This window comes from Anser anser, assembly GCF_964211835.1.
Source record: "Anser anser genome assembly, chromosome: 2".
NCBI classification, from domain to species: domain Eukaryota; kingdom Metazoa; phylum Chordata; class Aves; order Anseriformes; family Anatidae; genus Anser; species Anser anser.
Window position 1 is genome coordinate 18,904,030 of NC_139721.1, and position 23,788 is coordinate 18,927,817.

The 23,788-nt window shown below is 36.5% G+C and overlaps 1 protein-coding gene across 2 annotated transcripts; it reads left to right on the top strand.

Moving 5' to 3' along the window:
* On the top strand, window positions 1-23,008 carry EIF3E (eukaryotic translation initiation factor 3 subunit E). Of its 2 annotated transcripts, XM_083824758.1 has the most exons (14): window positions 1-157; window positions 1,723-1,837; window positions 3,877-3,927; window positions 4,818-4,935; window positions 8,386-8,428; window positions 8,914-9,018; window positions 10,982-11,107; window positions 12,566-12,690; window positions 13,336-13,462; window positions 15,342-15,443; window positions 16,214-16,323; window positions 21,226-21,328; window positions 21,543-21,677; window positions 22,832-23,008. In XM_083824758.1, exons 1-14 carry the CDS (start codon window positions 68-70, stop codon window positions 22,868-22,870), a joined length of 1,389 nt encoding a protein of 462 aa, XP_083680884.1. In that variant the 5' UTR covers window positions 1-67; the 3' UTR covers window positions 22,871-23,008. The 2 variants fall into 2 exon arrangements, with proteins under 2 accessions (XP_083680884.1, XP_083680885.1); XM_083824759.1 differs by lacking the exon at window positions 3,877-3,927.
* Window positions 23,009-23,788: the final 780 nt, after the last annotated feature.

Below are 23,788 nucleotides of genomic sequence, written 5' to 3' on the forward strand. Positions count from 1 at the left end.
GGGCGCGCGCAGGCGCTCAGCACGGTAAAAGCCGCGGCCCTTCCCTTTCCCCGCCTCCCGCGCCAAGATGGCGGAGTACGACCTGACCACCCGCATCGCGCACTTCTTGGACCGGCACCTCGTCTTCCCGCTGCTCGAGTTCCTCTCCGTCAAGGAGGTGCGTGCCCGGCGGGGTGGGGGGGGGGGCCGGGCCCGGCACCGGGGGGCTGTCGGCGCCTTGCTCGGGCCCGGGGCCGGGTCCCTGCGAGGGGGGGGCGCGGCGCCATGTGGGGAGCGGCGGGCAGGGGCCGCCCCGGGGGGAGGCGGGTGGAAGGGGGCAGGGGGATGCTCGGAGCTGCTCGGGGCTTCCTTGGCTTCGCCGTTTTGGGGAGGAGAGGACCCTCGCTGCCGCGGCTTTTCCTGTCGGCCCGGAGCTGTCACCCTTCGGGGGGGCGGTGTAAGGACGCAGCTGGCCTTCCGAGCCGCCCTCGCTGGTTTTCTTCTGGTGTGTAGGGCAGGGGCAGGTCTTGTGTGCCGCAAATCCCCGTTGGTTGGTTATATTTATGTCAAACTAGGTCACTGGGGGAATCCCGGTGAGGTCAGAAGTGTTCGAGGCTCAGCTCTTGCCAACGAAAATTATCTAAGGTACTCAGCTGGTCTGTTCTAAAATTTAAAAACATGCCACGTTTCATGAACTTTAAATTTTGAAGTTGAAATTTTGTGTTAGAAACAAGCCAGTGAAGTGTGTGTACGTTGCAACAGCTTGACATAACAAGCTTTCATATCTACTGTGTGGATTTTGTTTGACGTCACTCATCTTGAGTGCATTAGTTGTATTTTGGCATTTGTAAACCAGCTCAAGGTAATTAAACAGTTACTTTTTTGCTGTGTGTTATCTTGAATAACATAGTGTTCAGAGCTGAATTAAGCTTCTGCAGGTTTTATATATGAGAGACCTGCATGTGATGTGGTGAACTGTAATGCACCCTTCGTGCAAATGTATTTTTGAGGTGTGTGCTAGTTTATACCCCCACCTGCATCTTGATGATCTAGCTGCAGTTTCCAACTGAAGGCTAAATTATTAGGACCTTTAAGAAATAATTAAACAAGCTTAAAGACAGTGAACTAATTACAGAAGCTCAACTAAATTTCCTTATTATGCTATAGACTTAATAATGTCTTAGATTAAGATGTGTTATGGTTACATGCTAAGTTTGATCTTGAATGTCTCTTCTGAGATCCAATTTAAAGTATTTGATGAGTCTGCATGGTTCAGGATGCTATTTTGTGGAAACTATTCTCTGAACTTCCCCTTTGTGTTGCATCTCTAAGTTCTGGGTTCAAAACTCTTTTTAAATCTTAATCAAATTTCCTGTTTTATACCCCACCCCCTTTCACTAAGTGAATTGTTACTTACTTTGGCCTACTAAGTAACTAATTTACCTTCATTAGAAATAATCACCTAAAAATGTTACTTGTCTTGTGACTTTTCTTAAGTTCAAGTGTTCATGGATAGTAGGGAATTGGCATTATCTTGCTTGGACTAGAAATAGGAAGCCTGTATGGTAATCACACCGAGTGACAGAGCTGTGTGATGCATTGTAGAGGTGGGAGATCTGATGTTTAAAGCAACTTAATGGATGAAATTCATAAAATAAACTTTACCATAAAGTTAACTGTGTAATATTAATTGGAAACTATTCAGTGGTATTCAGAGAAATCTGTTGATAATTCCTGTTTCAGATATACAATGAAAAAGAACTGCTTCAAGGAAAGCTGGATCTCCTTAGTGATACCAACATGGTGGATTTTGCTATGGATGTGTACAAAAACCTTTATTCCGATGAAATTCCACATGGTAAGCTGCTCAGTTAAAGTTTTGAAACAAATTTTATGTATTTGTTTTGCAACCTATCTGAAATAATAAATAGCAGGTAGTAATTTGCATATTGCCCTCAGACTACAAAACTGTTTAGTTTTGGTCTTATGGACAGGATGTGCGACACTGTAATGAGTACCCTAATCCTGGGACATTGGGGTTTGTTGGTCAGTCAGGAACCTCATCTTTGAATGTGGCACATTTCGGTGCTAATTTGGTTATTCCAAGCACTTCAGTGGTATAGCCTGAAAGTGGCACCTATTTTTCATCTGTCAAATTACATATTATTGCAAAATGCTTCAGGGTTAGTATAACTTTTTCTTTAAAGCGTCCAGTATATTAAGGCTAGATCTCCCTTATAAGTAATTCCATTGATAAGTAGTTGATTTTCAGATCTTGAGGCAATAGTCATTTTTGGAAATATATGTTTTGCCTGCTTGTGTGAATGGATAAATTGCTGCTTCTTTAGAAGGAGAAACTCCAAATGAAATAATTGAAGATATATGAAAATCAGCATTGATCAATATTATTGATGAATATTGAAATTAGTCTCTTATTGTCTCTGTGATTTTGGAAGCTTTCTTGAAACTTTTCAACTTTTACTTTCCTGCATAACACCTGGGGAGGGGAGAAAAATAGGATATCTTCCCTTATGTAACTTTTATCCTTTGTGGCTTTTTTCCTTTTGTCATTTATTTATTTTGTTTGTGCTTTTTTCCTTCCTGACCTTAGTCTCTGAATATTTGCTTTCTCCCCATTTCCACATCTTACTGAATTTTATGGAATTAATCACCTTTTCCTGAACTGTAGAGGGACTACCGTTTGCCTTGCCTGTGCAGCTTAGGAGAAAGACTCAGTGCTTGTGCTTAGTCAGGTGCAAGATCCAGCTGTTCTTCTGCCTCTGGGTCTTGCTCTTTGAACTGTACAGTTGCATTTAGACCTTTTTGAATGCATAGAGCTGAGTTGTAGGTGTTGGATTCAACTTTTTGGACAAACTCTTTATATGCCAGCATTAGATACTGTTTACAGGTGCATATGCAATGATGCATGGGACTGATAATACCATTCAGGAGAACTAGAAGCTTTCACCTTCTCATCTAAAAAACAGTTGTATTGATAGCTTTACCTTTAAGTTACTTTTGGTGCTGTTGGTTGCAAAAGTTAGTCTCAGGGCTGTAAAAATCTTAAAGGTCCATGTTTTTCTTTTTCTTTTCTTGCTCCAGACTTTCTAAACTACGGAAGGATATTACAATATCAATAGTAAATGCATAGTAAAATGTTAGCACAAGAAGTAGCAATCCTTGTTACACCTTCACAAAATAACTAGTCCAATGTTTTTAATCTGATTACAGCCAGTTATTTAAGCAGATTGCCAAACTGCATAAATTTAAAAACTCTCACTTGTGTGTAAGTTGAATGAACTTGGCCACTGGGGAAGCTCTGCCTTCATACAGTCCAGCAGCTCCCACCCTTCTAATGTTTTGCTTTGTGTACTTCATAAACTATTCTTTAATTTTTAAGTTGTTATTTTGGCAGTGTGAAACTTTTTTTTAATACAATGACTTCATACTGTTTGATCTTTGGCTTTCATTTAACAGTATAACATTAAATTAACAGAGGTAGTACTTTCACCTGAGAGTTGTTCAGATTTCTTTTGTCTTAACTTACTGTGAGATTTTTCTGGTACGTCACCTTCGTGAAGGAATACTACCAAAATGTAGGCACAGACAGGGTCTTTTTGCTTGCAAAATTGCAGGTTTCATTAAATTTTATACTAACTTTTTGTTAAGGTCTTACTGGTTTAAGTTGTCAAAGCTAAGTTCACTTAAACTATTATACTTAGTAAACTATTATATTTAGAAATGTCTGTGCACTATTTATAGTTCCTTTTGCCTTGTCTTCTGTGATCATCTCACAATTCCATAGCCAGAAGATGTCATAGAATAAAAAAATCCTGTACTCCTAATAACTTACCAATAGTTTCTTACATCTGTTTCCCCTTCTGTTATAACTTCAAGATTCATCTGAAGTTGGAGATAGTTGCTCCTTATTGGAGTACTTCCTGTCAGGCAAGTCGTTTGTAGATCTAGGTTGGGTCACTATTATGGTGTTTTCCCCTTTGGATCTCTTCTGCCAACGAAATCACAAACTCAAGTCTAATGGGCTCACTGTAGTGTTGAATGCCCTGGTGTGTGGCCCTCTGTCATGTCTTCCTGGATTCTGTGCTCTCCTGGTATTTGTTCTTGGGTTCTCTGATCCCATATTTTTTGTTCATATTGCTAGTCTCAAGCAGCTGTGTTTTATGTATTCTTAAAGCACAAGGGCTGCAATTTAGGTATTGATTTTTGTTGCACATGGTAGCACTGGGTGGAAAAGCTTATAAGTCTGTAAAACCATTATCCTGAAGCTGTTCTGTTTCTTACCAATTTTTCATAAAACAGAAACATAAAAGGGTTAATATTCTGAATAAACATGAATAACATTTCAGATTGTAGTCTCACAGATTGAATTGCTTTGAAGTCTTTTTTTGTGAATTTTCAGCTAAATATTCTAAAAGTGTGCTTTTAGAACCTGGTCAGTTAGAGGAAAATTAATCTGATCGGTGTAATAGCACTGTTTACTTTTTCCAAGTTTGTTTTGGAATATATGAAGTTACTTAAAGCTTTTCTTCCACAGTGGAAGCCTGGAGATACCTTGCCTAATACAGCCTTGGCTTGAGCTAGCTGCTCTTTAGATGGCTTGATGAGACATTAACTTAATAAAAAGCCTCTGTCATTTGGTTCCTTTCCTCTTGTGTGGAAGTAATGAGTTGTTAGATACCCCTGTTTTTGTGACTTGACTGAGAGGACAAGCTAGGTAGGGATTAGAAGAACGTGTTTACATGTGCTGTCAGCACCATGTAATTACAGCTTGCTTTCTGCAAAAAATTAAAGCATTACATGGATTTGCTTGTGTTTAGCTCTGCGTGAGAAGAGAACAACTGTTGTTGCACAGCTGAAACAACTTCAAGCTGAAACTGAACCTATTGTCAAGATGTTTGAGGATCCAGAGACTACGAGGCAAATGCAGTCCACTAGGTAATTTTTAACATAACTTTCTCAGGAAGGCTTGTTGGTCCCTCTTAAGTGTTGATAATAGGAATGCTGTCTGTAGCAACTGCAAGAAAGGCATTTTATATTTCTAACCAGTATTTAAGTTGTGTGGACAGTTGATTACAATTGCTATACCCAATTTACTCTTTGGTGATTTTTACCTGTTGTAGACAAGTATTTCTGTTCTTAATGCTCAGCTAAATCAACTGCAGACAAGTGACTCCTGTTATTCAGTACATTGTTTTTTGGGGACGGGAAATTGAAATAACTTGGATTCCTCTTTTGTAGATGTCTACCTTCTCTCCCTGTATCTTTCACAGAGGATTATTGAATGTTGTCTGTCATATTCTGGGAAGCCTGGTGGATAAACATCCTTTCAGCCTCATAGCAATTATTTCTTTCGGGCATATAATGTCCTTCCACCATCTGCTTCCCACCATGGACTGACCATGTTGTCGATGTGAGATAGTGCTAGTAATCATCTTTTTGCAGACGTGTCCAATTTTCGCTTGAATTGAAGTAATTCAAGTAGAATGAGTCTGTCAGTTCTTAGATGCAGTGTTTAGACAGTTTTCTTATGATTAAGCCTGAGTTAAAAGGATTTAGCTGTAGTGGTTGAGGAAGTAACAGTGTGACTTCAACAGAGGGGGGTGGGTGTAAGTTACTGCTTGATGTCTTTATGTTAGCAACATTGTTATTACTATTGTGAAAGTGTCTTTTGGTAAAAAAACTAATTAGATCCCTTATTCAGCCTTACTTGCTTTAAGATTTCAAATAGTGTACCTCTATGTAAGGAATAGGAATATTGAAATTAGTTAGCTTTCCAGTGAATCAGAAAAAGGTTTTGTTTTCTGTTCAGAAAGTACTTAAGCTTCCCCTGTAAAAAGCATTGTCAGGGTAAATAAAGTACCTTTATATCTGATTTCTGCATGGATATGCATATAAGTCCATTCTAATAAGAGAAGGAATTATGTTTGCCTATGGTTTGAGTGGTTATGGGAAGAAGGGAGCCATTCAAGAGCATTTGGAAATACAACTTTGAAAATAAAAAGTCCAGTTGCAATTAACTGTCTTGTAGTTGTTGATGGAGACTATATTAATCCTAAACAAGGTACTGGATGGTATCACAACTTTTCAAATCTGAAAGTGAACTTCTGGTCTATATGTAGGGACTTCATTCAATCCTTGCTTTGCCTTTAGCCAGTTCTGTTAAGTCAATTTTTTTGACTAGAAACCTTGTTGCAATTCGAATACCTAGCATCCCATGGGAAATTTATTCTGTTACTTGATCCTTGGTCCGAGGGAGCTGGTTGATAGTACTGATTTCAAGTTGTAGACACTGTTTAGAAGCAAGAGTATCAGAAAACCACACAAAATAATTTGCCTGATGCTAAGAAATGCTGTCCCTACTCCTCATGTGCAGCAAATTTTATTTCAGGACCGGTGCATTTTTTTTATTTTTGAAATTTCTGAAAACTTTGCCACTCAGAAATAGTGGTTTAGGTTATTGGCTCAATGGGAATCCTGATTAGGATTGTTGTTATCCTACAGTAACAGGGTGAATTGGGCTGAAAGGTATAAATCAGCCTAGAATGGAGTAGTGGTCTTTAGATACGTAGATAGCAATCTTTGTTTCCTTGGCCTCTGAATTTCTGCTGGTGACTTGTAACCTGTATCAAACTTAGAGCTATGTATCATTAGGGCTCTAGATCAGTTTTTGAACCATGACAGTGCTGTTTAGAACATCAAAATCTGGGAAATGGTGGAAGATGTGTGAAAGACTTTGCAACTGGCAGCTCTTTCAAGAGTAAGCCAAAATATTTCTTTTTTTTTCCATGCAGCTGTTGGAGAAAGGCCATAAGGCTTTAAAAATTATAGAGAAATAGTCAGTATGCCTCCTCCTTGCAGTATCTTCCACTGGAAGAAACCCATGAGCCTTTCAGAACTTTGACAGGTATTACTGGGGTCTGTCATTGTTGGCTGCCTTGGCAGTGTGCCATTTCCCTGTATGATCTTGACTCAGATACTAAGTTGTAGTTACAGTCTTACAGCTTCGTGGTCAGTTGATTTCAGAATGACTGTGGAAGTCGCCTCCTGTGTGGTTTTCACTGTATCTTTGTCTGCAGAGTAATTTGTAGCTTGGTGCTTACATCTTGGGTATGTTAGAGTATGGAAATGGATTTTCATATAGATTTACTTATGTAATATATGAAATTCAACTTGTTTGCCATCGTTCTCTTTGAATTACCGAATAGCAAAAATGCAGTCAGTCTCATGAAGAACAGCTAACATGCAAGTTTCCTAAAATAGGATGCAGTTGAACAGAGTTCATTAAACACTAAGTTATTTTTCTGGAGAATTACATTTGAGTCCTTGTGTCTATCCCACATGATTGAATGAAATCTGAATTCTCAGAAGTAGAGGGTAGTCAAGGGTATAGGAAGTGGGAGGCATTAGAATAGGAAGTAAGTAATGTTCTTTCAGTATTGTAGAAAGGTGGTTCCTGTAATCAAAGTGCCAAACTGAGATTCTTTTCAGTAATGTTTTCCAATTCAGCTGTGTTTATGAATTCAGTGTTCGTGCTTGTTGCCAGATGGTGGTTGCATATGAGTTTGAATGGAACTCTTATCTCATTAAAAAGCCGGTATGGTAGAACTTCACTCCAAGAGCTGATCAGAAACTATTGCAAATCCTGGATAAAAAAAATCATTCACAAAATCAGCTATTGTTTAAAAATACATCAGGTGTATAAAATCCTGTGGTCAGTAGTGTGACACTGGTGGTAGGTCATCTTGTGTTTGCCTGCTGGAGGCTTGAACTTTTCTTTGATCACGATAATGGTGGTTGGTCTCTTACTATGTATATTGAATCCAAAAAGCTTCATAAATGTGTTCATGTGTAAATTAAACATTTACAACCTACTAAGTATGATTATTTCTAGTTGTGTACTTTTCAGGTACTTCTGTCATAGAGGTATCCCTACTAACCACTGTGTCCCAGTGCTGAGTGTGATAAGTTTCCTTTCTAGTGGTTTGAGTCATTGCAATTTTTTTCTCATCTCCTATTAAATTCAAACTTCTTGGGTAGAGTAATTGCTGTGAATTAGAACATGAGTGAGAAGAGCTGTTAGAATTTAATTTTCATATTGAACACTGGGGATGCTGTCAAATCTAAAACAATTTCCCACCCTTTCTTGATTCTATCTGTTGTTGCAGGTGGCATTCATTATTTTAAATTACATTAATTTTACTTAGGGAATAATTGGCTTGCTATTTCTGCAGTTACTATTGCACAACAGCTGGAGAAGTATCATTCTAAATTCATGCACTATTTGGATACTTTACTTCTAACAGCTAAAGATTGTGTTTGTGTAGTGTTGCATGGTGACAATCAGTATGTTTTGTGAAAACAGCAGTTTTTATCTTTTCATTATAGGGATGGTCGAATGCTGTTTGACTACTTAGCTGAGAAGCATGGTGTAAGTGTTTTAATTGCTCTATCTGTTGGAACTCAGGTCTAAACATTTCCATCCTACCTCTCCCACAGCCAATAGCTCTGAACCATTACGCTCAAACCAGGCGTTTTGGCCTGTCTCACTTGACTGTAGCTTATAGACGGAATTCCTAGTACTGAAGCATTTTATTGGAATGCTTTTGTGCTCATACAATAATACAAACAAAAACTAAAGCTGGAGCTTAATATTAGCTATGCCCTTGTAACTAAGTTGTGCTTTACTTTGCAATGCAGAACTTTTTTCCACAGTATTAATTTAATCACTGATTCAGTGGTGTAAATTAAGAGTAGCTTTTGCATTGTCTATGGAGTCTACAATATCTTTCAAATAATTTTTGACAAGTTATTCAAGTTTTCAAAAAGGGCCTTTAAGGGTTACTATTGAAATGGATTTCTAACAACATTTTGTTTTGCTAGTGAAGAAAACACTTTTTTTGTATTTCTTTTCAGTTTAGGCAGGAGTACCTAGATACGCTCTACAGGTATGCAAAATTCCAGTACGAATGTGGCAATTACTCTGGAGCTGCAGAATATCTATACTTCTTCAGGGTTCTGGTAAGTTTTAGATGTGTTTTTTAATGAAATATTTAGACCTTTATAGTCTGTGTTAATTGTGAAAATACAGTACTTGCGAGCTTTTTTGAGACAGTTACTGTGCACCAAGGAAAAATTGAAAAGACTTGTCAGACTCATAATAGTCTTAGTGACTGTTGTCCAGAAACTCTTTTCATGCTAACCTTCAGATTTGTTCTTTACATTTGTAGGTCTTGTGATAAGATTGAGTTTTGTGCTATTTCTTGTTCCATGTTTCTTGTTTCCCCTCTGTAAGTGTATCCTAGAGAAAAACTTAAACAGCAAAATGGATAGCTGTTTTTGTGCACAGGCACTAAAAGTGGTAAAAAGCTAGCAGGTAGGTTGAAGATAATCACTGGAAATAGTGAACTGCCAACTTATCTGGACTCTTAAACTGTCTTTTTGTGATTTTTATGACAGATTTAAGAATAAGTCACATACCTAGGAAGTGTAAGCAGTAAATGAGATTTTTAGAACCAGATCTATCGTCCCTTAAGCAACTCTTCTCATGTTATTGTAATTCATGTCATTTGTTAATTGTGGGAATGAATTTTGAGAGAGACAAGTGTCTTGTGAGAATCTCGATACAGTCAATTTATTGTTGTACACTGAGTGTGCCATTTTATTAATAAATGGAATTTTAAAGTAACTATAGCTAGAACAGTTGCAGTGTCTGAAGGCAGTTAATGTGAATAGCTAACTAATTACATGATTTGGAACCAGCACAGTACTTGTGGATACTTTTAGTCAAGGTGGTTCACTAAATTGTCACCTTGGTTTTCCGGAAGATAGACTTTAAACCATGCATCACTCAAGGATATGCGAAATGACTGCTGAAAACAGTATGTAGTGATTGACTTGACTGAAGTCAGTTGTCTTCAAGTTCAATTCTTGCTATCTGCTTTCTAGTCCCATCTAAAAAGGCCCTAAACTTTCTGAAATGCTGCTAGGTTAGATAGCAACAATTTTTGTAGTTGACTGTAGTTCAAAAAGCAACTCTGTGAAATGGATCCTTAATGAAAATAGGGTTGAGAGTAAGAATGAGTTGAATTTGTAGTCAAATGTTGATAAGGTGGAATTCTTCTGTATTACTTTTCCGTACTGAGAGTTTAATGTTCTGAGAGAGGAAATACCTAACTTGTATAGGTTTGTGGGCAGCTGTCCTTAATTGCACTGTAACTCTGGGCTTAACATTATATTCCTAGGTCAGTGAATTTAAAAACATGAAATATTGTTTTGGTGCTGGTAATAGCTTGGTGTAGGACTTGCTACTAACTCTGGGAGATTTTATCTTTTTGATGAACCATAACCTGTGAAAGAAATCTGGTAACTAATTTGAGAATAAGATTTAACACTGAATGATCTAGTGTAACTCATTCCTTTATCAAACTAACAGCTTGACCTTAGAACTATTCTTGTAGGAAATGGACTCACTACTGCAAAGCTGTAGTTTTACTGAACACTTTTGTAAGAAGTATTTTTTCTCTACAGTGTTAGCAGAAAGAATTGTTGAGTCTTAGATTTGGTGATGTGGTTATCTGCTGTCCCAAGTTTTTGGGGAATCTGCTTTGAAAGAGGCATTTGTTCTAGTAGCTGAGAAGCATTCTTACATAGTATCATAGATTTGGAGCTAGTGTCATCTCCTGATCAGCCATATAATTTTTTTCTTTTGTGTAAGTTAAAACTGGGGCAGCAAGGAACTTTGTCTTACAGGATTTTCTAGTTTCTACTTTAGAAGTTTCACTGCTCTTTCACCTTCTGAACCTAAATTGCTTTAAAAACATAAGTATTTAAAGTGTGTGTATGTATGTACATATAATTCAGAAAGATAGGACTGAGTTTGACATCCTGTAAGTTAAAAATATAACCAGAAAATGTCTTCTCTCTTTAGAAGTTAAAATCTTTTTTTAAAAAAAGATGACTTTTATTGCTGTTGTTGAAATAGGTTCCAGCTACAGACAGAAATGCTCTGAGTTCTCTGTGGGGGAAACTTGCATCTGAAATTCTGATGCAGAATTGGGATGCAGCCATGGAAGATCTCACAAGACTGAAGGAGACAATAGATAATAATGTAAGTAAAATCTTGGTCATGTTAGTAAGGTGAGGAGTTGTTGTTCAAGTTTTGCTAATAATTACTTCATAGGTCATTAAGAGCAGTTTATCATGCTTTTGCTAGAGATGTGTATTTGTTAAATGTTGACAGGAGAGTAGAAGGATGCTCAAGAAGAAAAGTTGAAGAGCTATCCAGGCTTTCTTTTTTCAAATGATTTGCTTTTCATTTTAGAAATGAAGCTGGGAACTTTTAAGGTATTTCCAAAACAAACAAAAAAAAAATACCCACCTGGCTCAAAGATGAGTTTGAAAGCAAGGTAGCATTCTGAGAAACTGTTTGCTACTTAAATTTCAGATAGTTGTACTTTTCCTTTTCTGTGAAGAATTAAATGCGTGTATCTGAACTATATTCTTGTTGCATGAAAACACTTTTAACAGAAAATGCAAGAAAGTTTGTTAGTGGAAACAAGTTTCAGTCAATTCAGTTTCCTTAGCAGCTACATGTGAATTCAGATGACTACCAGAAACATGAAGGGAAAGAATGGGGCTGCAGTACTTATTCAAAGCACCTCAAGTGATTAAGGATCTCTGTCTTAGTCCTAACTACTTATTTGTAAAGCTTCAGGGTCTGTATCTGAAATACTTCCCTCCCCTCTACCCCCCATTGTTCTTTATCTTACATGGCAGATAATAAATGTTAATTTTTCTTGTCAAATTTTCTAATCTCTATCTAATCTCTATGAACCTATGTGCTTATAATAGACTATTAAATTTGGTTTAGTCATGAGACTACATGTTTTTTGGGAGGGTAGAATCATAATAGTTGTCCTGATCCTGTGAGTGATTATTACTTGCTGTATACATTAGTTTTCAATATGTTGCTTTGCAACCTCTTTGAAGCGCTGTTAAATTTGGAGCGAATCCAGGTAAGCTTAGAACTGAAGCCCTATTTGTGCTGTATCAATTAGTTTAAATGAAGATAGTTAGGTTTGTATTTTGTCATTGGAAATGTTTGTGGCATTTCATCATTGTCTGAGAGCGTACAGCAAAAATATTCTTACGATGCTTAGAAGAGAAACTGAAAAGCTGGAGAAGCCAAGTAGTTCATCAGATCGTATGTGAAGACACAAGAACTGAAATTCAGGATTAAAAAGGGAAGTAATTACTGTGTTAGTATGGTGATCTTTTGAGAACTGAAGTCTATGCTCTTGTGGTAACAGAATATGAATTTTGGCAAACAATTCGGAATGTAATGCTGGAAAAAATGTTATCTTGGTCATAGCTTTCAGCACATCTGTATTTTCCAGATAAGTTAAAAAGCTGGAGGTTAAACTCTGCCTTAGAATGATAACTAAAAGGAGTCAGTGGAACATTAGTTACAGTTACACATTTCCATATATTTTCCGTGTATTGGTATTCATGTGAGCTCTGTATGTCTTGTTTTGTTACTTTGGTTTAACCTAGTGTTTTCTTTTAGTCAGTAAGCTCTCCACTGCAGTCCCTTCAGCAAAGAACATGGCTCATCCACTGGTCTCTGTTTGTGTTTTTTAATCATCCTAAAGGGAGGGACAATATCATCGATCTCTTTCTCTATCAACCACAGTAAGTTGCTTTTTGCTCTATTTTTTTCTTGGGTTAGTGAAGACAGAAGATAAATATGCAAGCTTGTTCAGTGTTTTTGGTCCACTGTTTCAGGAGTTCCAGTGATACTAGCACTTCATTTTCCGAATTTTTGTTTATACTTTGCTTTTCTTTGTGGCTATACTTCCCCTTCAAGGAGGCAGATGGTAAAACAGGAAGAACTGGCCCTTTTTTCCCATGTTGAAGTGTATGGAATAACTGTTTATGTATTGACTCCTACAACATCTTTTAGGGTGGTGGGGAAGGTTCCTGGTTTGATCTTGTAAAATCTGGTTTGATTTTACAAGATCAATTTGAGAAGAATTTCTGAAGAAAACCTGAGAAGAATAAAAATGCGAATTGAGATGTAGAACTATGACATCTGGAACAGCTTAACACCAGAAATTAATTGAGTATTATACGGACTGTTCTTCTGCAGTGCAAAGTCCCTTCTCTCCTAGTGCACTGCTGCCTTTTCTCCTTCCTCACCAGAGGTCATTATTAACAAATATAAATAATTTTTCTGTATTTGAATAAATGTACTATGGTATTGCATAAAAGATGAGCTATTATAACTATTGTTTTGATGCGAAAGTACATTTTCTGAGCTCTATCTGCACTTTTCAGGTATCTCAATGCAATTCAGACAATGTGCCCACATATCCTCCGATACCTCACTACTGCAGTCATAACAAATAAGGATGTTCGAAAACGTAGACAGGTGCTGAAAGATCTAGTCAAGGTTATTCAACAGGTAAGGACTGAAATCTGATGTTTCCTGGTTTTTTTTTTACTGAGACTGTAGAACTTTAATCTAATGTGCCTGTTCTGGGACTTCTTATATATTTCATTCCTACCTCTCTCACTGAATTCATTATTCATTGTGAAGTAAATATATATTGTTTGCTGGAGGGACAGAACAATGAGTGAAGTACAATGTGCTGTTGATTTTGCTTTTTTTCCTGTATGATCAAGTGCAGAAAATTTCAGCAAGATCCTTGGAATTATTCTGGATCTGATTCTTTTTCAGCCATCCCTACAAGGAATTGTTATACAAGTAAAATCTTGCTTGCATTTCAGGACAACTGAGCAGTGTACCCTGTTTTATGTTCAAATTCATGTGCATATCTTAAATGTTTTTCTCAGTTATGAGAGGATGTAGCCATTGATAGGAGTTATAAAAGAATCAAGGTGCTTGATAATAGCAGTTAAGTGCTTGATCGCAAAGATTCTTATCTGAAATTGGTATGCGACTTGTTATAAAAGCCATCAGCCTTTAAACATGGAATAATACCATACATAGTGAATAATAAACTATGGTATATATGTGATGGTGCATTTATTAAAGGTTAGCAATCTTGTCCACTTTAAGCAGCGATACAACTACCTGTGCTGAGTACAATCAATGCAAAACTCAAGTTTTAAGCATCTCAATCTTTCTAAGTGTTAGTCTTCACAGCAGAAGTAGCATAAGCAACTGTAAAGAAGTTCAAGTGTCAAGACCTATCTTGAGGAAAAACCTTTTTAGGATTGAATTGTAATACACATTTCTAGTATTTGAAAAAAACTAACATTTCTACAGCATTTTTTGCTTTCATTTTATTTTACACATTCAATATAAAAAAGGATCAGTAGCATATTCCTTTTGAAACTAACAATTCTGTTGGTTTTGAAATGCCCATTAAAAGGTTTTTCTTAGTACTCTTCTCCTCTGTATGGTTCATTATATCATTGTTGCATGGTAGAGGCTTTATATATATATATATTTGGAAGTGTTTCACACAGGATAAATAGCAATTGTGCAGTGTTGCATGGTAGACTAGTAATAAGAGGCAAGTCAGTCTATTCTCTAAACACTAACAGATTAATGTTCTGCAAGTATTGAACTAATAGGTGAGCAGTTCTATGCTCATCTCTATTACACTGAAAATGTTATCCAGGGCTGTTTCACATGAGTGTTAATTTCTTGGTTAGTAAGTGCAATTTTGATGTGTAAAATGGCCCATAAAACTGAATGTTAAACATAAATAATGAGATTCCAAGGAAATGAGACTGAAAAATGATTTTGACAAAAAGAGCCTTCTTAGTAATTTTCCTTCATCTGCTCTTTGGATGCTGAAGCTGATAATGACAGCTATTGAATTAAACTATCCTAAAATATACATTAGGAACATACCAATTGTATTATGTATTAATTTACACAGATGTATATAAATCTGTTGTTGTTCTTGCCTTTTAATTAGAGTATTTTCTGTAATGTCAAAGTTAAGTATTTTTGTATAAGGGAAGTAGCATTATTTGTCATGACTTGTTTATGTATATTGAGTGCTGATTCAGTTGAAAGCATTGACTATTCCATTTACAAAAACTAATCCAAATTGAGGAAGAATGTGTTCTAACATTTTAAGAAAATAGCACGTTTGACACACAATCAGTTCTATTCAGTAACACTTCTCTAACCTGAAGATTGCCATGCTGAAAGTGAACTGCACTCCTGATTATTTCATGAGACTATTAAAAATAGGTGTTTGTGGCTCTTATGATACTGTATAGACTTTTTTCAAGTATTAAATTTTGTGATCTTGTGGCCTTGGTTTCCAATATTATTGCCTGATTTTACTTATTTTTGACAGGAGTCCTACACGTACAGGGACCCCATCACAGAATTTGTGGAATGCCTGTATGTTAATTTTGATTTTGATGGTGCACAGAAGAAGCTGAGAGAGTGTGAAACAGTAAGCTTTAGAACGCTTCTTTTTTTCCTTTTTAAGTATGGATCTCTAAAATCAGCAATGGTCAGCTAATTTGTTTGAAGTGGTATTTGATTTCATTGCAGATGTCTTCTGATAAGCGTTAATTCATGTTTTTTGATCAACTCATTGTGTAACACTTAAACAAAACTTACTGTGAGTATAGCTTTAAAATTATATTTAATCAGATCCTAGAGCAAAAAGGGAATAAGTGATCATTAATCTGTCTGAGCTTCAGCTCTTCCATTTGTTTGAGAAGTGTCTGAAGAAAAGCTTGTATTTACCTCTTGTTCTGAAAGATGTTGCACCCTTGAATTGTGATGTTGAAAAACAACATGAAATAACAAGGATAGCCGAGTGCATATTCTTGAAATAAATAGACATAAGTTACCTAGCACTTGGGCTGACTAGTGTAACGGTTAATACTTCTTATAGCTGAAAGCTAGTGCCAGTTCTTACAGCTTCTGTTTTGGCTCTTTTCATTGGTATTGGTCACCTAATTGGGTAAATCTGGTTAGTTATTCTGTTAGCTTCATAGGGCTGATGGTCCTGTAGTCTAAACTTACTCAGTAGTGCAAATGCATCTATTAAGCTGGTTTGTATGCTGAGGAGAATGCTGATAAGTGCCCAATGAGAGAATGAGTGCAGTACTTTTTAGATGGACTGCTGCTCCTTGATCATACTTACTGAAGGTATGTACATATCTGCTCTTTCCAGGTTTGTTTTAAGTGCTGCCTTTCTCCTTACACTTGCAGGTGCTTGTGAATGATTTCTTCTTAGTGGCATGTCTTGAAGACTTCATTGAGAATGCCCGTCTCTTTATATTTGAGACTTTCTGTCGCATCCATCAATGTATCAGCATTGGGTAAGGTAACTTTTTAATACTGCAGTTCAGAAAAATCAGTTGCAGATGAGTTTGACAAACAGCATAAACTAAGTGATGTATTTCAGTTATGCTATACTCCTGTTCCCCGTAGTTCCACATTACTTAAGTCTCTAGAGAACATTGCAGAGATCTGGGACAGCAGGTACTGAAGCTGGTAAATTGATCAAATTCAGTGGAATCTTGTTAACAGCTTTGCATCCAGAGCAAATGTGAGTCTCTGGCCCTCTGAAGATGCTTTTTAATGCTATTTGATTTCAAAACAAAAAGATTTGACAGAAAATTGTCTTAAGAGTTTTGGAAGCTTATTGAAAGGATTACTTTTTTGCATGAATACTTATAATAGGAGAAAGGCGAAAGAAACTATTACTTCCTGTTCAGTGTGACAGTTATCTTCAAATGCATCTGTAAAATAATAGGGTTTTTTATTTACATCAGCTGAAAATAGTCATTAACAAGTTCAATACTGAAGTTGGTAGAAGACAACGGATTTTGGAGGGAATCTTCATTAGCTGTGGTATGTTTTAAGCATACTCATTTGTAATCTGAACTAAATGTGATGAACAAAATTTTTCTATACTTTCACTTTTGTGAGTAGGCTAATATTTTTACCTAAAAATCACCTTAAGTAAAGTACTGCACATTTGGGGATAAAACGATTTTGGTTAAGTATTTAGAAAAAAAATATTAAGTGAAGTTCTCTTAAGGATGAGTTTTTAAGGAATATAAAGCTACATAGCATCTTGCTGTTTTGCTGTAAAAAATCCTTTTATGTTTTGAAGGCACAAGTTTTTATAAAGATGTTTAAGCTTTCTTTAACTGAAGACTAAATATCTTTGAGAAATTTGTTGGATTATAGAAGCTATATGAGTAGGGAGCCTGGAAGATGCATTTTAAGTATGCTTGAAGTCTCTGGAAGATACTGATAGACAGGACAACAAATGATTCGTTAGGCAAAAGTAGCAAACTTTATTTAACAAATCAAGGTCTGTGGTAGGTGGTTGTCCTTTATTTCGTATTTGCTACTTGTTTCATGGTTCATACTGCTTTGTGCTGTATATGATATTTTAGTTTCCAGTATGACTGAAAATATTGTGGCTTGCTGTACTTGTTCTGTGTGGTCGTAAATGTATGTAGCAGTGTCTTTATAAGCATTATGGTATGTTCTGAGGCAAGGGGTAAACTGAGTTGAGTTGGACATGGATATTCCTAGCATATACTGCTTCAGGTAATTGCATGTGGAATCAATCATCAGTAATAAGATTTTTCACTAGGTCATAGTGCTTTAAATGATGGGTACATTTCTGCGCAAGCTGTAACAATCATTAAATTTAGGCTTAAGTGTGGTGCATAAGTATTCCTTAGTGCATTCTGGCCTTGTTTTGAAGGAATTGTCCAGTCAAAATGTTCTGAAGTTTAAGGCATAGTTCTTGTATTTCTCAGTCCACAAGTGACTTCCACTGCTATTCCTGGAGTTGATAACTAGTTGGCTGTACCACAGTGCTTGTTGATAAGTACTGTTTAAGCATTCAGAACAAATTTGAAAATGATTATGAGAACTTCTATTCCTTATGTTAAATAGAAAATAAAGGGATAGTTTAATTTTTTAACTACTTACATCTGTTAGGCAGCTGATGTTTTTCTGAAGGACACAGTTCACTTATCAATTGTAATTTTAAATTTATATATGCTATATCATCCTACAATAGTTCACTATTTGTAATGTTTAATGGGGAATAATAGATTAAATGAGTTCAGAATACGATTTGGTTAGTGTGGTTAGATATGCCTATATTTAGTTGAAGAGCTCTTCTCTTTTCCTTCTGTGCACAGTACACAATAGATTTGTTTATATATGAAGATGTGTGGAATTTGGTAAACTTTCCTTAGCAAACAGAGGGATGGAAATAATCAAGAAAACTCTTTCTGAAACAAATTTTGAAACCACCTGTAACCTGAATTGGGAGATAGGAGTATTAGATACATATATCAACAGTGCAATAGGAGAATACTGTTGGAACATAATTATAATCAGGATGAGTATTCAGTGTAATCAGTTTGGAAAGATCGAATGCTTTTTGGCTGTGTTGCTTTACCAGGGAAGTACTTAGTGTCTGCAAGGGGACTTTAAGGTGGAAGCCAATAACTGCAAATGCTGAAATTAGATCATCTTTTGCTTTAGAAGTTTGATAAAATTGTAGATCTTTTCTTAATACTGGTGTGTATGTGTATATATTTCACTAAAAGTTTTGTTACTTGGTAACTTCAGCTATTTTATATTAAAATTAAATCCATGTACATTTCAAAGTTAAACTGAGAATTGTTTTTATATCCCTCTTTGCCATCTGTCACTTTCATTCTGTAATATGGAAATTTTCTAAATGCATATGCAAGAAGAAAAAACCTGTCCAGAAGCTGTACAGAGGTGTGACTTCTGTCATGTGTGCCGTATAACTTTTTAGCTAACAGAGGAGCCTACCTCTGAAGAAGCAGAGCTACTAAATTATAGACATGAATAAAGCAATTTATAGCGCTTATCCCCTGTTTGAGAGTGATAGTATGTAGGTGTAGAGAATGTATTCCTTCTCAAAAGCTGTCGTCAGGGTTGGAAAACTTCCTAGGGGGTGTGAGAGGAGTGGATCTACAGAGAAAGTTGTTGCTGCGGATCCTGGCATCCACACTCCTCCATGTTCTGATTTGACTAAATATAGATTTGACCCCCTGTTAGTAGTTAGAGCACTCTATACTTAAGTGTCTTCTAGTTTACTGTCTAATCATAAGAATCTAGTTTTCAGGCTGTTTTTGATCATAGTTTTCATTGCACTGGGACACAAGTTCAGTGTATGGTAAGTCAGCTTGATTGAGAGATTTGAATTTCTTGTCCAAACTTAAATGCTAATGTAGATGCTTGTAGTTTATCCAGTTGATGAAGTGCATCTTCACTGGCTCTTGATAATAGGAAAAGGTACAATTATCTATTAAATGATGTAAGACACAATATTTTCTAGTTTGGAATAACTCTTCCCTCAAAGTCTGTGTGCTCCCCTCAGTTCCTGAAGTACAGTGGGACTGTAAGATAAGGAAAAACCAAAATCTAGGTGCTGAGGGTTGGAAAGAACTTCTGGAAGCCATCTGGTTCAATCCTGTGCACCCAATTACAACTCTGAGCAGGGGCTACCTCAGTGTCACATTGTGCTACTCAAAGCCTTACCTAGCTGATTGTTGATTGCCTCCAAGGATAGAGAGTCAATATTTAAATCACAAGGTAGATAACTTAATCCACAAAGTAGTGGCAAAAGCCAACTTTGGGGTCATCTGGAGGAGTTGTTACTTTATCAGAATCCAACTGATACCTCCAAAAGAGAAATACGAGAACTCCCCTCCTACCCCATGTTCTTTCAATTTGGAATTTTCATAGTGTTTAGCATCATCGATTCAGAGATGATAAAGCAATTTGTAGCTTCTTCCTATTTAAATATCTATTTCATACTGTCAAGATACTGATAATTCCATAATGTTTACATCTGATATTTTCTATTCTCTTGCTTTGTCTGTCTTAAGTCTCTACAACCTTAAAGTGAACTGCTGATTAAAGTTCTGATGGAATAGGAGCAACTGTGGTTGGGTCTTAACTTTCACTTTCTTTGTCAAGCTCCATGTACCTTGTCTGTTTGTTGTCATTTCTCTGAAGTGAGTTCAGTATATAAATTACTGGATTTTTTTTGTTTATTCCACTTCACAGTCATCAGTGGTGGTGGTGGGGAGAATTGAGTTTATCTTTATAGCTGGAAGAAGGATGAGACATCAAGAGCGTGTAGGAGAGAAGATTGTATAAAGAAGACTCTGTACCTAGCCTAGCTAGGTAGACTAGTTAATAATTGGTAGATTATCAAGTATTAACTTGTCAGTAATTAGTATCAAAATAAAAATGACTTTCAGGTACAGAAAAATATGTAAGCAAGATCCTGTGAACTGGTGAGAAATTGACCTCTTGTGCAACTCCAGCATAGCCAGCTGGGTTTTTGGTGATGTCTGCAGCCCTTACCTCATGTTTGTCACGTCAGTCTGAAAGCTGATGGAAGAATGAGCATTACAAATAACCTGCAGGAGCCAAATGCCAGTAGGAAACTAGAGGAGTTGGCTGGAAAGCCACAGGAAACACCATCAGAGGGAATTATTCCTGGACAAGAGTGCCTGCTTCATAAAACACTTTCCTTTCAGTTTTCCCCTCCTTCCTCATTCCTCTTTGAAACTGCGAGAAGTTTGAGTGTTTTGTACCATCTTTGGCTGCATAATGTATTTGTCACATCTTCTATACCAAGCTGTGTAGTCTCATGGCATTTGTTCCTGGAACTTCGGAGGTGCTAATGGAGTTGTCAAACACTTTCCTGGAGTAATTGCTCTAAACTTTCTTGACTACTGTCTGTGTTTAAATAGGACTATAAGCAATTCATTTTTTTTGCTTTATGGTGATGGTTGCTGTTTCATGTGGGCAAGGTTTAATAGGAACATATTATATAACACTATACAGGCCAAGATTTAAGTGCAAAATAACAGGTTCATAGCAAGTAGGTGTATACTTCAAAAAGTTAATTTCCTTATTCAGAATGTCCCAAGCAGTGATAGGAATTTTATAAATCTTTTTATGAAAGGGAAAAATAAAAGGGGAGGAAGGGGAAAATGTGAAAGGGTGTATGTATGTAAGCTTTAGGGTTATTTCAATCAAAGGAAAGTATGCTTCCCAAGTAGTGATATCTGCTGAAGACAAGCTTTGTGCTCTGCTAAATTTGGTGTTGCTTTAGTGCATATTCTGTAGGCCTGGAGTATATTTACCAACATGAGAGGGATTGTATTTCAGTTTCTGATAAGTCTGTTATCTCTTAGTATGTTGGCAGATAAACTAAACATGACTCCTGAGGAAGCAGAAAGATGGATTGTTAATCTAATCCGAAATGCAAGATTAGATGCCAAATTGGATTCAAAGCTGGTATGTGAGTCTGTTGAATTTTCATCAAATTTATTTCTCTTTATTTAGAAGCAACAAGTTCTTTTTTTCTTTGTCCATAAAATGTAGTGGACTTCACTTACTGTGTTTTGATTTAGTGTGAGAGATGACTTGTGAAAGCTTTGAAAGCAGAGCATTAAATTAAAGGCTTGTGCATTCTGAGCGGCTGTTAAATTTCCTGTATCTTGTGTTCTAGGGCCATGTAGTTATGGGCAACAACGCAGTGTCACCTTATCAACAAGTGATTGAAAAAACCAAAAGCCTGTCTTTTCGTAGTCAAATGTTGGCTATGAACATTGAGAAGAAATTGAATCAGAGTGGTAGATCTGAGGTTGGTATAAGTTGTATTTTTCTGAATTCCTGCTATCTTTTTTGTGAGTAACATTAAAGTATAATTCTAAAATTTTCTTTAGTTCAAGTTCACCAGAAGTACCTAATTCTAGTTCTGGCTCCAGAAGCTAAATATGAAGATATTTATTTCTTATAGTGAGCATTAGATAGTGATTGTTGTTTTCTTCTTGCCTCTCTTCACATTACAAAACAAGAAGAAAAAAGGAATGCCAGATTAGTTGTTTGTCATCATTTGACTTTATACTTCCTTGCAATGGTCTCCTTTGCTACCTTAAAAGGCTGTTACTGAAGGGGAACATGTATGAAAGTAGTTGCATTATTTTTCCAAGTGGATTGTACTTGAACCATTCTGAATGTTGAACACCGAGATAAATGGCCCTCTCCCTCACACTTCAGTGTTCTTTGACATTACTGGGTTTTGTGCAAATATTCCTTCTGCGGTGTCATTTGTAATCAAAGTATTTTTAGGTAAGTACTACTGGGAGAAGAATTAACAATGCTTAAGACTGGGATGTGGAATTGTGCAAAACCCTGATGTTTTGACCTATATCATTGAGGGCTAGAGAATATGAGGTTGGCCACTAGTGAAAATAAAGTTGGCAAAATCATCTGGTTTTTTGCCTTTGTCCATCTTACAAAATGGGAAATTTTGCAAAGAAAAAGAGTAGTGTAGCATGGATGACTGAGGTCCACTAAGGATCTGGTGAGAAATTTTTCAAAAAAAAAAACACTAGTAACTTAAACTTTATTGGGGTTCCTTACTACTTGATGAATGTGTTAAGGTAAGTTGAACAAGCAATGGTATATCAGTCTATTAGAAGTTTTGTAAAATTTATGTGAATTTACTTTTTAGTGAATATAGCTACCAATTTTTTATATTTTTATTTTGGAATGCTCTAGAACTTCATTTTCTGAAGCTACTAGGTTGGGAGACTGGCTGTATGACTTAATTATGTTGCATACTTCTGCTATATCAACACTAGTTTGAAACTTGAGGAGTTCCTTTGCTAATTAATAATGTCCACTTCTGTCCTATATCAGTCCTAGAAGAATTTTAAATCGTTTCTCATAAATTTTAGTAACTTACTGATAGGGATAGTAAGTTCTCTCCTACTGATCCTTGTTTTATTCTAGGCACCTAACTGGGCTACTCAAGACTCTGGCTTCTACTGAGATAATTCTGCAGAGGGGAAGAAATCAGTTTTCATTTGACTAAAAAGCATATGATAAATATGAAATATGTAACCTTTTTGAGAAAAGCTAATTGTGTATTCTCTTAAAAATTATTTGAATAAAATTGGCTGCTTTTAACAGTCTGTGTCATCTGTAATCTGATTAGTTTTGTACTTAATTATGTTGTAAAGGGGCTTTTTAGTATGATATTCTGGAGCATTTTGGATCACACTTAAGTGGATTTCCTTGGAACCTTTGTTCTGCAGAATACTGCATAGCACCTCAAGCCAGAAAGTCCAGGTCCCTTTTTAGGGATTTGTGAACTGTAGCGACTGATCAGTGAAGTCAACGCAAATATCAGAAAGGAAGAGATACTGGCTGCGCACACACTTCAGCTTTTAGGGTTGAAGGAAAAACTGACTCCCTTTCACCTTACTCCCAATCGTATACTTTCTTCGCTCTTTTCGTAAAGTTCTGGAACCTATTTACATGTAGCAAGTTATTCCAACTTCCCAACCTTCCTCCTATAATACTTTCCCGGCTAGAATATTTTGTATTTTTGGCTACATTAAGACTTACTGGACAGCTAGTATGATGCCAGAGCTGGCAAAAGCTGATTTTTAGAATTTTTCATGTAAAGAGAAGGAAGACCTTTCTACCTTTATGGCCTGATCAAAATTTTTAGAAGTTATTTGGTAGGAGTTCCAGCTTGAAGTGTTTCTACTCTTCCTGCTCGTCTATTGTAACATGCTCATCTTGCATATACCAGAATGTTGTGGCCACGCTGAAGTTCAGCAAGGCAAAGTGTGAAGTCCTGCATCTTGGATGGAATAACATCAAGGATCATGGACTGAAGGGAATGAAACTTTCCTGAAAAGGAAGGACCTGGGGGATGGTGTATAGCAAGGTGAACCCAAG